Source organism: Hypomesus transpacificus, chromosome 22, assembly GCF_021917145.1.
Source record: "Hypomesus transpacificus isolate Combined female chromosome 22, fHypTra1, whole genome shotgun sequence".
Taxonomy (NCBI): Eukaryota; Metazoa; Chordata; class Actinopteri; order Osmeriformes; family Osmeridae; genus Hypomesus; species Hypomesus transpacificus.
Window position 1 is genome coordinate 7,929,079 of NC_061081.1, and position 12,791 is coordinate 7,941,869.

Below are 12,791 nucleotides of genomic sequence, written 5' to 3' on the forward strand. Positions count from 1 at the left end.
TATAGTAAATATAAATATAAAAACAATATTCAATTTCCAACACAAGCAACCTGCCCGGTGACAACATTATTTATAAGTCTACTCAACAAAGAGGAGCGAGGTAGTTGTGATTTGTTTGGCCAATACATAAAATAGAAGGATGGTGTGGCCATGGAAACAGCAGAGAGTGCATGAAAAGCTTTGGGCCAATAGAAACCTGAATAAGTCACTATGATGAGGATGTCCTGACTGGCCTACCTGGTAATGCACATCCAGATAGGGCTTCTGAGAGATCTGACCACACAACCAGAAGTGTGGACAAGGAGAAGTGGACAGATGTGAATACAAGCAGGAAATACAACGTACAACACACACACAAGGACAGTCTTCTCCAGTCAGCGAGTGTACAAGTCTCTCCAATCCTACTCAGGCATCAGGCAAAAATCTCCAGATTATATAACTGAGGCAGATTGCATAATGATGTTGATTCCAGGATAAGGCTTTGCTTCTGTCCATTGCTGTTTGCATACTGTTGTTACCCTTCCTCTCCTAAGTTACTTTCCCTGTCAGTTTGGATGGCATATCAGGGAGAATTCTTACTCTTTAAGAACAGATGATTAACTTCCATCTTAAACGGTGTTCCAGGTACACTTGATTACACTACATCAATGTCTTGAGATGTTAAGCCATAGTACATCGTATTTATTGACGAGCTTTGTGAGACCATGTGACAGCCCAGCCGAAGGAGGCACAGCAACATTAGATTGGGTCTGTCTCCCTGCCACAAAGCGTCCCGCAAACACGCCCGGATCTTGGTATTAGCAGTCCCTCCCTGTCCCAGGCTCCTTTGCAAATTGCACAATTGCTTTGGAAATGTGGGGGCATGAGAGGCCACAGGGTAGGAGGGGGTGGGCACGGAGACAGAAGAGGGATAAGGCAGGCAGGGGATAGGGGGTGGGACGGTGGGGGGGCATTGTGCATGGAGTATCCGCACTGTGAAGTTCCTGGTAAGAGAACACGGCAGATATTTTCATCCACCGCTCACCGTTTTGCATTCACATTATTCCATACAACAGAAGAAGGACCTGTGACATTAACAAAGCCCCAAGATAGAAACGTGCTCTGATCTCTCTGGCCGTCTTCTTGGTAGGCCTAGAAGAATACATTCCCTTCAGAGGAGTTTTGGCTATTGGTGCTCTGTATCTGACGACACTGGAGTGGGGTGAATTCTAACGCACACAAACTGTTTCAATACGAGATTTAGATTTGCTTGGTGTCCCTAATGCCCAAACTTGCCAGACAGAGTAAGAGAGACAATTCGTAGATAAAATATCTATTTGGTATTCACCCTAGTGTCAGTGCTATCAAATGAAACAGTCTGTTATTTACATTTTTCTTCTTTCGAGTACTGTACACCATCATTCAACATATACAACAAGCATTCTTTGCGACTTAATTGCATCCACAACTCTAACTCTTAGGTTAGCCTGTGAAAAGGAAGAAAGAAGGAGTGGACTTACCATACTATACCCTGAGCCCCAGAGCCAATGGGCTTTAGATTCTGGTACCGTTTGAGAACTGTGAAAGTGGAATCCCCTACTTCCACACTATAGAACTGGTTGTCCACTTTGCTTTTGCTCATGTTGTAATGCTTGGCGATATATGACACATCAACTTGTTTACCAAATCCCTGCAGAAATAAAAAAGAAAGACTCCATTAGTGATGTTGAAAGAACCTAGAGAGATAATGTCCTGTTCCACGTTTAATATTAGATAATGCCAACAACATTATAAAGGAACCATACAGTATTATTTAGATAGACTAATCACAACCAAAGTTTAACATGTGTAGTGGAGACTAATCTTTATAATGGAAACCTTGGCTTTAGTGAAGCCGTTAAAATATTATTTAAAAATGAATAAAACTGATTTTCTGTGCACCAAGAATATGGTTGGGAAGTATGGTTATGTTGTACAATAGGACATGCACCAGGAAACCCTGGCTGGACAAGGGAGAACGAACAGCAAACTCACCGTACAATACTCAATACAGTACTAAACAGCTCTGTATAAGAGCAGTGTCATTAGACTAATTAACACCAGCATTTAAACATATCTTTAAAGTCCCTTGCTAAGTGCTTTGTAATTGTAGAGGAGATGAACAGTCCTCAGCCAACTGGGGTAGTGAGTAATGTAATCAAGCAATTGCAGTGTAATTACTCCCTTAAGTTTTACACATTGATTAACATCCCCAAACCCATTCAGTACATGTTCATTGCTGTCATCTCCTTGATTGATTCAAACTTGCATGCATAATGCAGTTCTTCCATGAGAACAGGGAACGCCTCCATAACTTAATAAGGCGTTAGATTGTCTCTGACTTGCACACTGTCTTTGATGATAGAGAACTAGGGAAGGAGAGTCCCACGCTGTCTAAGATCATATTCCAACGTAGGGGTCACTCCTGACTGTTGTAGCCAACCATTATGCTCCTATTGAGTCTAATTTGATCCTGATATTGAGACTTAGAGAGAATAGATGTGTTATCAATGTAGTTATTTACTGAAATTAGAAGAGGATTGTAAGAACTTCAATTGATTAAACTTTGACTGAATTATTCCAAATCTATCTATCTATCCGTATTGCTATCTGGGAAAGGTACAAGTGAGACATTATGCTACTACATGATATCCTCATGATAAAGCTAATGGGCTTGAAACTAAAAGTGAAATAGGATACACACACAGAGAGGTCTATGCTTACCAAAAGGTCAATATGATTCATATTTCACATTGTTGGAAGCAATTTATAGTATGAGAGCCATTGGTGAGAGTCATTGGCAAACAAACAAAAAATGACCAGTATACTGTTTGTTTCTTTCTGTTTACCTTTGAATCTTTAGTAACCTCTAAACACCAGAAGGGTCATCATACTCTCAGCCACAAACACTTCTACAACATTTAGCAATGAAGGGAATATGGAAGCGAATGAATACTGTACCTTTTTTACCTGTAAGGAACACACACCTGACAAAAAGCAATTTTCACATCCAGGATTGGTTGGCTGCAGTTATACAAGAAATGCCTGCTCATAAATACCTGAAAAACACAAGAGGAGACACCAGCACATTTCAGCCAGGGTTCTACGAGAGCTTAATGATACTACAGGTCAGATGGGTGTGTGTGTGTGTGTTTGCTGTTGAGTATGCATTTACAGTAAATAATGTCAACTATGAGTACAGAATTCTCCCAATATCCTGTTGATTCCATGTTTGTCTTGCAATAGTGTGAAGCATGTAAGTGCAGCTCGATGAAAATGTGTTTAATATATTGGTTCCACTTTGCATGTAAAAACATTCCTAGAACAGCCAGTGTCATGCAGAATTTAAATCGGCTATGCTAATTTATGCTAATTATTTTCTGGTCGGCTTGAGGCATATCCATCTTCCCATCCTCACCCTCTCTAGGGAAGACATCCCATTATGAAAGGTTCCAGAATATATCAATTTTATATTTCATGAAACGTTCAAAGACAACCAGTAAAACCAGAATAGAAAATCTGCTAAACTTAAATAATTTGTTGTTCAGTATCCCTTGCCACCTTCAAGATCTTTCACAATATCAAAATGTTTTACAGTAATCACCACAGGAAGACAGTGCAATACTAAGGCTGGGCTACAATCCCTGTTGAACCCAGATAAGTCCCAAGGTGGAGATAAGTCCATTCCTGGAACCATATAGTCTATTACTGTAATGCATATTCCTGTTAAAGCGAGACCCTGAGAGAAGTTGTTTAAGAGCTATGGGAGACAACTTCAGGTACCGGTTATTTAGGTTTAAAGAACAGCACTGTCGCATCACAAATTGATGGTTGCCACTCTTGATGTTCACTATTGGCTGAACCATTTTTTAAGGACTCCATGATGCCAAAACAATCATACATCCTACCAACTGACATCCAACCAACTGACTAACACAGCTATCATAGGCAACAGAGGCCCTAACCTTTGCAGGAATGTCGAGGATGGTTGTCACAGTGTAGGGAGAAAGGAAGACTAGGGCAGCAACCTATCACTAAACACCTTGGATGACTGAGGTCATCAGGCTCAGAGCTGAGGAAGGGAAGAGGGGAGGAAGGGAGAAGGTGAGGCAAGAGAGGAGAGAAGAGAAAAGAAGCAAAGCAAAGAGATGGGGAAGGGAAGAAAGAATATGAGGGAGCAACAAGCGTAATGCAAAGACGTACTTAATCTTCTTTTTTATTTTCACCATTGTGTTTATGACATTTATTCATTCTTTTTTCCACAAAGCACATTTCTTTTTTCACTCATCTACAAAACAAGAAACACAATTTGCCTGATAGGAATAATAATTTACAGAATAAACTGTGTTCAACTTGCCAGATGCTACATTACTGTAACATGGGCCACTGTTATTACTGTAATCAAGAAGGGTTAACATTGACACATCCCAGCTACATTTCAGCTTTAGTAGTTAGCACACTCCAACTGTAGATTTGGAGACTTACTTGGTGGGAAACACCAGTCACTCAACCATGTCTGTGTTTGTCCTCAGAGAATATTAGATGGACCAATTTACGTAAACCCCTAAACTCCTGAGTAATCCTCTCTCTCTTACGCACACTCACAAGAGGTGGTCTGGAGGGACATTTATTGGCACCAGATTCACAGAGAGCATCACTGAGCAAACAGAGGAGGGAGAGAGGAGGGGAGAGAGAGAGGGGGGAGAGAGAGAGAGAGAGAGAGAGAGAGAGAGAGAGAGAGAGAGAGAGAGAGAGAGAGAGAAAGAGAGAGAGAGAGAGAGAGAGAGAGAGAGAGAGAGAGAGAGAGAGAGAGAGGAAGGGAGAGAAAGAACTGCAACACTTATTGAAACCTCCTCACATCACCAGGGTTGTTTAAGCACTAAGAGCCTGTGTCTGACATCATAGAGAATCACATTTAATGACATAGACATTAGTTATTGAAGATAAATATTAAAGCCACACCATTAAGAAATAAAAGCCTGATAATAAGGCCTGTGTAATGATGATAGTTCTCATGACTGTATAATAACGGAAGCACAAAGAATCAGCTCAGACACATTCATACACATAGCACCAAATGTCTGAGCCAGTTTCTTCGGTAACCCAGCAAGTAAGTCCAGCGACACCTTCCTCCGTGCATTTTCACATCTCACCTTGTAAATCAAATGTGTAACATAGCATAGTCATTCCAAAAGAAGATCGTAGCAGACAGGACCAACGAACAGACTCAAAATGTGTAGTCATCAGGTTTGACAAATATATCCAGGGAGAGATGTTCTGTATGTGTTTATGACCCCCGTGAACATATGGTGCTCACTGTCCAGACCAAATAGACATGAGCTCTGGAAAAGACAAGCAAAAGCAAACTGAGAACAGGTTCCCATGTCATTTGTACCGATAAGTGTAGTAACATTTGTCAAATGTGAGAACTTCTTGAATTTCTAATAAAGACAATTTGAAAATTGTGAAGGTGTACTGTACTGTATGTGTTGGGTGTGCAAGGCCTTGTACATCAATTAAGTTTAATTCCAGTTTTGGACAGAGCTGTAGATGTCCCTAACGAGCTCTGAGTCGTTCTTCATAAAGGGAAGTCTCCTGGCGCTCTGACGCAAGTTGTATTCAGACACCAAGGACAGTCATGTTTGTATGTCAACCCCACTGCAAGGCACCATAGAAACCGGATGTCTATTACACTGCATAGACAATGCATCTTACACAGGTTTAATATCTGGAAGAGGAGATCAACTGTGTTCTCACAGCAGCATAAATATCCACGGGGTAATGCTATTCATCCATTTAAATGAAAGAGACCATCTGCCATCATCAAGTCTTCTTGATGTCTATCATACAGAGCTTCCCTTATCTTCACCTGGCCTCTCACATGTTTCTACACTAAATCATGTTTGCTGTATATGAATATACAAAAAGGAACTGTCTTAAAAAAAAACAGCATGAGTAAACAAACTGTAATTTAAATAATAATCATGCATACCACCTCTATGGTTTTCTCAATAGTCTGGTTATTAATTAGACATAATAACCCAGCATGCTCTTTAAAAAATAGGTACTTAAATTATATTGCCTCATGAACCAAATTTACGCCAATAAATTCACATTCTTCGTTGCAGTTGTCTACAAATCTGCATTTACAAATCCTGCAACTCATTTCAGAAACACAAAGTTGAGTGTGTCATGTTGCGCTGAGTAAGACCTCACTTGTGTAAGTCAGACATCAAGTACCCATTTATCATCCTTACCAATCACTGGGTATTTTGTTCGAGTAGTCGAGGCTACATTGGGTGAAAGGTTAATCCAGTAAAAACATACTTGGATTTAATGACCTCAGATTAGTCTGGGATGAGCCTTAATTAACAACTACTTTGTGGATTTTTCTTCTTGTAAGTCATTCTAGAGCTCCACCAATGACAGGCCCAACCGGTGGAAACCAAGAAGCCCTCCCGATTTTGATAGCTCTCCAAGCAAACTCACTAGAGCTGGATATGCTACAATAAAAGTACAGACTGTCTTTACCACCACAGTATCTCATTACATCTGTAATTTACAGTTAACACTTTTTTTTAACACACTTGCTGATTTCCTCAAATTAGGCCTAATCAACCAATTTTTCAAAAACAGCATATTCAAGACTTTGGACCATAATAAATAGTCCATGGAGACAGGAAACCATTTAGGTGTTTGGATTATTGTGTGGTCACTGGTCAAACTCTACTGCAGTCAATAGATTATAATAATGACAGAATTATAGACATAAAAGAAATATCTTAGAACCTGTCATTAGATGATCCAGACTCATCAGTCAGCAGAAGGCACCAAAGTGCCTGTGAATGGCCATGGTGTCAACCTATGTCCTCAACAAAGAGTGTAATCCCTGAGAATTTAATCCAGGGGAATAGCTCACATGATTAAATGGGATTGGGGGAGGGGGTTACAGTTATCTGGTCTACCAATTATATTAAATGTGTGATCCACGTATTAAGACCACAGCTCTGTAATGTATCCAACTATTTGGAATGATGATGTTGAATTACTTAAATCTAATAAACAACCATATAGTTTTCAAAAGATGGCCTTTGTTGATACAGAGAAACTTTAATTCCTCATGACAAAATGCTATGTTTCTCGCAAAGATTCAACGCAACCATATATTGTCTTAAGCAGGGCAGATACAACTGTAGTCACAATTAGCAGGCTGGTGAGGAAAGCAGGGAGCTGCATCTTGGTGTTTTAAGGGCTGGCAGAAGTCCCTGATGATCCCAGGTTGTTGATATTCAGAGTGGGTCATTGTACAGGAAGTGAGCCCCAGCAGGGCAGGGTGGGAGCAGGACATTGTGTAACTGTGCCCCGCAGCACAACCCCTCTCAGCATTGGCAACAGAGTTAGGATTAGTATGAATTAAACATGACAACATCAGCTAAATTCAGTTGATGATTCATTTTTTTTAAATCCAAAAAAGCAAAATGACTGCAATAGCTGTAAATCTGTTTCTGAGGTGAGCAACAATTGCCTGTCACAATAGAGCTTGCATCCATCTTGCATTCATAGCACATCTATTTCCAGCTGTCTCCCATCTTATGTTAGACAGGTGTAAAGGTCAATGTCACCACCTCTTCTAGGAGTGACAGACACCACCTCCTCATTCACCTCCAGCTATTTAGAAGATACTTGGGCTTTAATGGCATCCACAGGGACTGTTGAGGTGGAGGCTAATCGGGTTGTGTGCTGTTCAGTTTGAAATATGGTCTGAAACGATAATAAACATGGACATCAAACAGGTCTGTTTACAGAATGGAGACTTGGTGATAGGCTACTGTTGTCAAATGTAGCTTGTGTGTGCACTATCATTCTCACATGTTTAGGTTTGATATTATTGTATATTCCTTCCATTTTTTTGAGTAATGACTACTTGTCTCTTTTCCAAATATGTGGCACTGTACACGGCGGGTATACAACAACAACAATGCCAAACTGGCAAAAGCTTTACTGTACACTATGTTTCCGCTCCTCTTCTGCCTTTCCTCTCATCTGCCTGACACCAGAGTCAGGCTCTCAGGCAGCTTACATGCATCACATCAATATGTCAGTGAATCCTCCCCTCTATTTCTTCTCTCCATCCATTTATCCATATTGCTACAGATAGCCTGTAATTCCTCATCTCTGCCTCTTTTTTGTCCCTCCCTCACTTCTACCTCCCTCTCTCATTTCCTCATCCCCTACCTCCCTCTAACTCTCCTTTCCCCTCCCCCTCCCATTCTATTCCACTGCGACTGCAAGACTCAGCAGCTCGGCGTCTCCTGCAGTACTCAGCCCTCCTTCCAGTCCAGCCTCCACCTGGGCTCAGGGGCTGCAGGCCCAAAGCCCAGGCCAGAAAACAACAGCGACTCCCTGAGCCATACACTCCCATCCTATGGAGCATACGTGAAATGCAACCTCAATATCCACACATTAGCTGTTTCTCCATTTTCTTTCTCCATCTTTCTCTTTCACCCCACTATTCAACTCCCTGTGACGGATGCTAATGCAGGATGGAAACCAGCACTGCTGATGCTGCAGTTCTTTGAGGCCTAGATGCGGAACATGCATTGATATGGTGACTGGACTCACTTTTCTATTTTTCTCAGCTGTAATCAGGCTGAAACACAATCCCACAGATGCCAGGACTCAGACATCCCACAGTGACCGCTGAGCTGTTTATTAAGCCATGCCTTACACACCCACACAAACAATCAAATGGATGTTACAAATTAGCACTGGTATAACTAAGGTACACTGTGAGGCTATTAGATTTTTGGTGATTTCATGTAATGCTGTGTTGCCTTTCCCTTTCAAAGGTACCGTTCATGAATGAACAGTGGATATTAATTTTAACAACATCTCTGCTGCTGTTTGTCTCTGGCTTCTGAAACAACCTTTGAAATCTTCTTAGCAAAGAGCTTTTGATGCTGCTCTACGCTCATTCATCCAGTTTTACATCCCAAAAGCCTAATTGACCTACTTTCAATATTGAATCCATCTGTAGTAGTGTATGTTTCACAATGGGAGATTATCTTATCTAAAACACTTGTGGAGTTTGGATTATAAAACAAAATGAATACCTTAAAAACAAAGGAATATGAAAACAAAAAATCCTTTAGGCACAAATCATTTCATTACGTTCTACCGGAATGTCTAAATTCCCTGTCAGGATTAAAGAAGTCTGTTAAATCCTTTGACAGGCCGATGTGCAGATGTGCTGCTGATCCAGGGAACTGGGCAGAACCAACTACACAATGACAAGCTTAGTTACTCAGCCCACTATAAAAAATATAAACATGCACCACAGATCAAATCCTTTTATGTAACTGTACAGTAGCTTACAGCAGGGCATATTGCTGGAGTAGTCAGCTGTAGCAATCAGTACTGTAGTTAGGACAAACGGGTACATGATCTTGCTTCATCTGTACAAAAATGCTATAAGAACTTGGGCTACATTTTCCTAGCCAAAATGTTCATTATAAATACCCAGCACTATAATAGAAAAAGCCCACATCCTACAGAAATGTGGGAGACAAACCATTCCACTGCTGGTCAGGAAAGTTTGCCCATCCATCTCTGAGCAAGCCGCTGAGGGGGCAGTGTGTCCAGACCCCTGATGATGCCGTCAAATAGCCCGGCAGAGCAAGAGATAGAGGGGGACGGGAGGGCAGAGAGAGAAAGAGACAGAGAGAAATAGAGAGACAAATGAGAGAGAAAGAGAGGGAGCCATACTTGGTTTGGCCGATTGGCTGATACTGCCTCAGGCTTCCCTACTCCCTGGCTGAGCAATTATGTGCCTCTAATGGGCACCGAGTCATTCCAAGTCCCCATAACAAACGCCAAATAGGGGCACCATCCGTCATATGGCAGGAAAGATGCCAACACTCGAACCTCCAAACTCACAGAAATTGATCATGTACAATCACCATCCCAGGACTTACAAAACTTTCACATATCGGCTGTTTGGAAGCTCACAGGTGATTGGTTTGATGACTATGACAGATGAGAATGCTTGTTTTCTCCTTTTGTGATTCAAAATGGAGACACGGAAATGTAGTGGCAGTTTTGTGACATCAGTTTTAGCATTGCATGTTGGAGAAGCAATGAGACTCATGAGTGTCCTCTTTACAGCAGAAACAAGACAACTACTAGAAGTTAGCCAGACGGTGGTAGGCTTACACACAGAGTACTGTTGTTCTGTTAGAATTATTGGAACACCCTGCCACATCCCTTACAAAATCTGTGTTTGTTTGTCTTAGCATGTTGTATCCAATCCTTTGAATTTGAGACAATTTCACAACACTAGAGACCATTTTTTACTCCAGGCCATCTAATGCTGACCAGGGTGTCAAATTGCCAAAACAATGTAGGCTTCCATATTCCAAGAAATGTTCATAACTTCACAGGGCTACTGTATATTAATGAATACTATTACGGAATTAATGGCATCAGTGGCAGAACATTTCCACTGAGAATGGGAGCAGGGTAGGTAACCTCAAAATCAATGCCAATGATTTAGTTTACCAATATTTAATCTAAACCAACAGTAAACCTCAGAAGGGATTGATATGCCTTGTGAAACAACTCATTTGAAACAACTAGAAGGATTGAAACTTAAAATATGAAACCTTTTCAGTTTACACACATTATCTGGTTATTGAGCCTACATTAGAAAAACATATTGACATAAATGTTATGGATGTCTTTTGATAACACCATTCAACCAATGATAACAGTAAGTTTTCCCTGCAGCACGTTCTTCAACATGCACAAGGGCCTGTTCAATAATTCAGCTCACAAGGTTGCTGTCTCTAAAACCTTTTTCTTCTCGTCCTTGAATGCAACGGGGTTTTGGTCCATGTCTAGCATCATAGCACACTTACAGTAGCACAGCAGTCTTTGAACACTATTGGCCTATACTGTATATATTATACAGTATTTATATACAAATTATCAACAAAACCTTACTTAACCACACATTTTTATCTTTCAGATAAAATACAGAGCTCTATACTGAAAATTGAAAAAAGAAATGTGCATTTTTATACATCATGCTGAAAGTTGCCTTCTTAATCTAATGTATTCCTTGTAACTGGCACTGAAGGTAAAGAGAAAAAAATAAGAAAAATAACTTTTTATCTTTATTGGTATGTGTCATAATATGTACAAATGCCAATGGCATGGTTTATAAGGTGTGCAGCTGCCATCTGCAAGGGTGTTGGGTAATCCCTTGACACGAAATCACATAGATATAGTATAAACTATTATAGTCTGTGTGAACTATCTGGGTATTCTTTTTCTTGCAGATTAACATAACTTGGCTAAACCCATTTCCATCACTCAAGTGATATGCGTGCAAGTGCATCAATGTACGTCAGGGGCCAACATTTTGAGTGAACGGTTTGAAAGGTTTGTTATTAAGCAAACTGTGTTTTTCAACATGAAATATGTGAACTGCTATCAACTATGTGAAAAATACAGCACTTGATTCTAAAATAATATAAACTGGACTAACGACTATTATTCACCAGCAATGTTTGTTAGTTTTATTTTGTATATTCTAAAAAACGGTAACGTAAGATAACCATAGGTCATTACAGTGCCCCTAGACAAGCATGCAATTGAGAGGAAAAAAACATCTGCATTATGGACAACAACATAGTGTAGTCGACTAAAGACATTCGAATCCAAGATAATACTTTTCGATTACCTATCTAGTAGGCTACTTAACTAACAATCAGCGGAATAGAATATAAAAAGGGGCTTGTTATTGCCAACGTCCCTCTCCACAGTTGCATCTTTATCAGTCGACTTCATTAACCTTCCCTCCAATCAATATGCATCACCCCACCCTTCAGTAGGCTCCCGCATCAACATCACCCTCCGACCTACCATTCCGTGCCAGCTAACGACGATCCCAGTGCGATGACAGTCCTGTTCAAAACATTCCAACGGGAGACATTATCATTGGCGGAATATAAATGTCAAGATGGAGAAAACCAACAAAAGAATCGAGAAAAAAATAGAGTAGTAGATATAGACTGTAATCGAGATAGCGATGCTGAATCACTCTTGCTTTACCGCCTTGCAACCATTGTGCTGCAAGATGCTGGATGTACCATCGTGGACCTACCAGAGGAGAGGGAGAAAAGAGGAAGGGGGTTAGGGAAAACTGTTGCTATAGCAACCAAAAGGAGCACATGTGACGTCAAAGCCCAGAAAGCACCATAGGGCCAGGAAGGGAGGGGTGTGTTAAAGCCTCTCACGGATCCTGCACCGTCCTCCTGGTGCGGACAGTGCCAAGGAATCTGCGCGTGGATGCGGGCGCTGCGAGCAGGAGGATGACAAAAAATGCCGGCCGTTTTGATCTTACCAGCACTGCTGACCCTATGTTAGACCTAACTAGATTACTACTAGAGAATGAATCATATGAGGATAACTCTATAAGCTACCTGTCATGGGCTACATTAAAAGGGGTGTGTGTTGAGTAATAATTGTGTTTTTATGCAATATACAAAGCCTACAATCCATAGGCTGCTACTTTACAAAGATTACATGGAAAAACAAACAAATTATCGTAATACAACTGGACATACGGTGAACTCCAGAATTATTGGCACCCCTTGGCAAAGATGAGTAAAGAGTCACCTTTTCGTTATTCAGCTTAATGTCACATTGGAAAAAATGTGTAAAACATGTATGCCACAATTATCCATCGACAACACCGTTTTATAGTTCCC

General features: G+C 40.7%; 1 protein-coding gene across 4 annotated transcripts in view; it reads right to left on the reverse strand.

Annotated features, from left to right (window-relative positions):
* Window positions 1-12,143, reverse strand: part of mapk10 (mitogen-activated protein kinase 10) — a 29,131-nt gene extending 16,988 nt beyond the window's left edge. For 3 of the 4 annotated variants that reach the window (XM_047045893.1, XM_047045892.1, XM_047045891.1), the window contains exons 1-2: window positions 3,006-3,071; window positions 1,500-1,669 (exon numbers count right to left, since the gene is read on the reverse strand). In XM_047045893.1, the coding sequence (XP_046901849.1) occupies window positions 1,500-1,669; window positions 3,006-3,071 (236 nt within the window). Of the gene's footprint in view, window positions 1-1,499; window positions 1,670-2,979; window positions 3,078-11,943 lie in introns of those variants that run through there. The other variant, XM_047045890.1, reaches the window with a different exon arrangement.
* Between the last annotated feature and the right edge of the window lie 648 nt (window positions 12,144-12,791).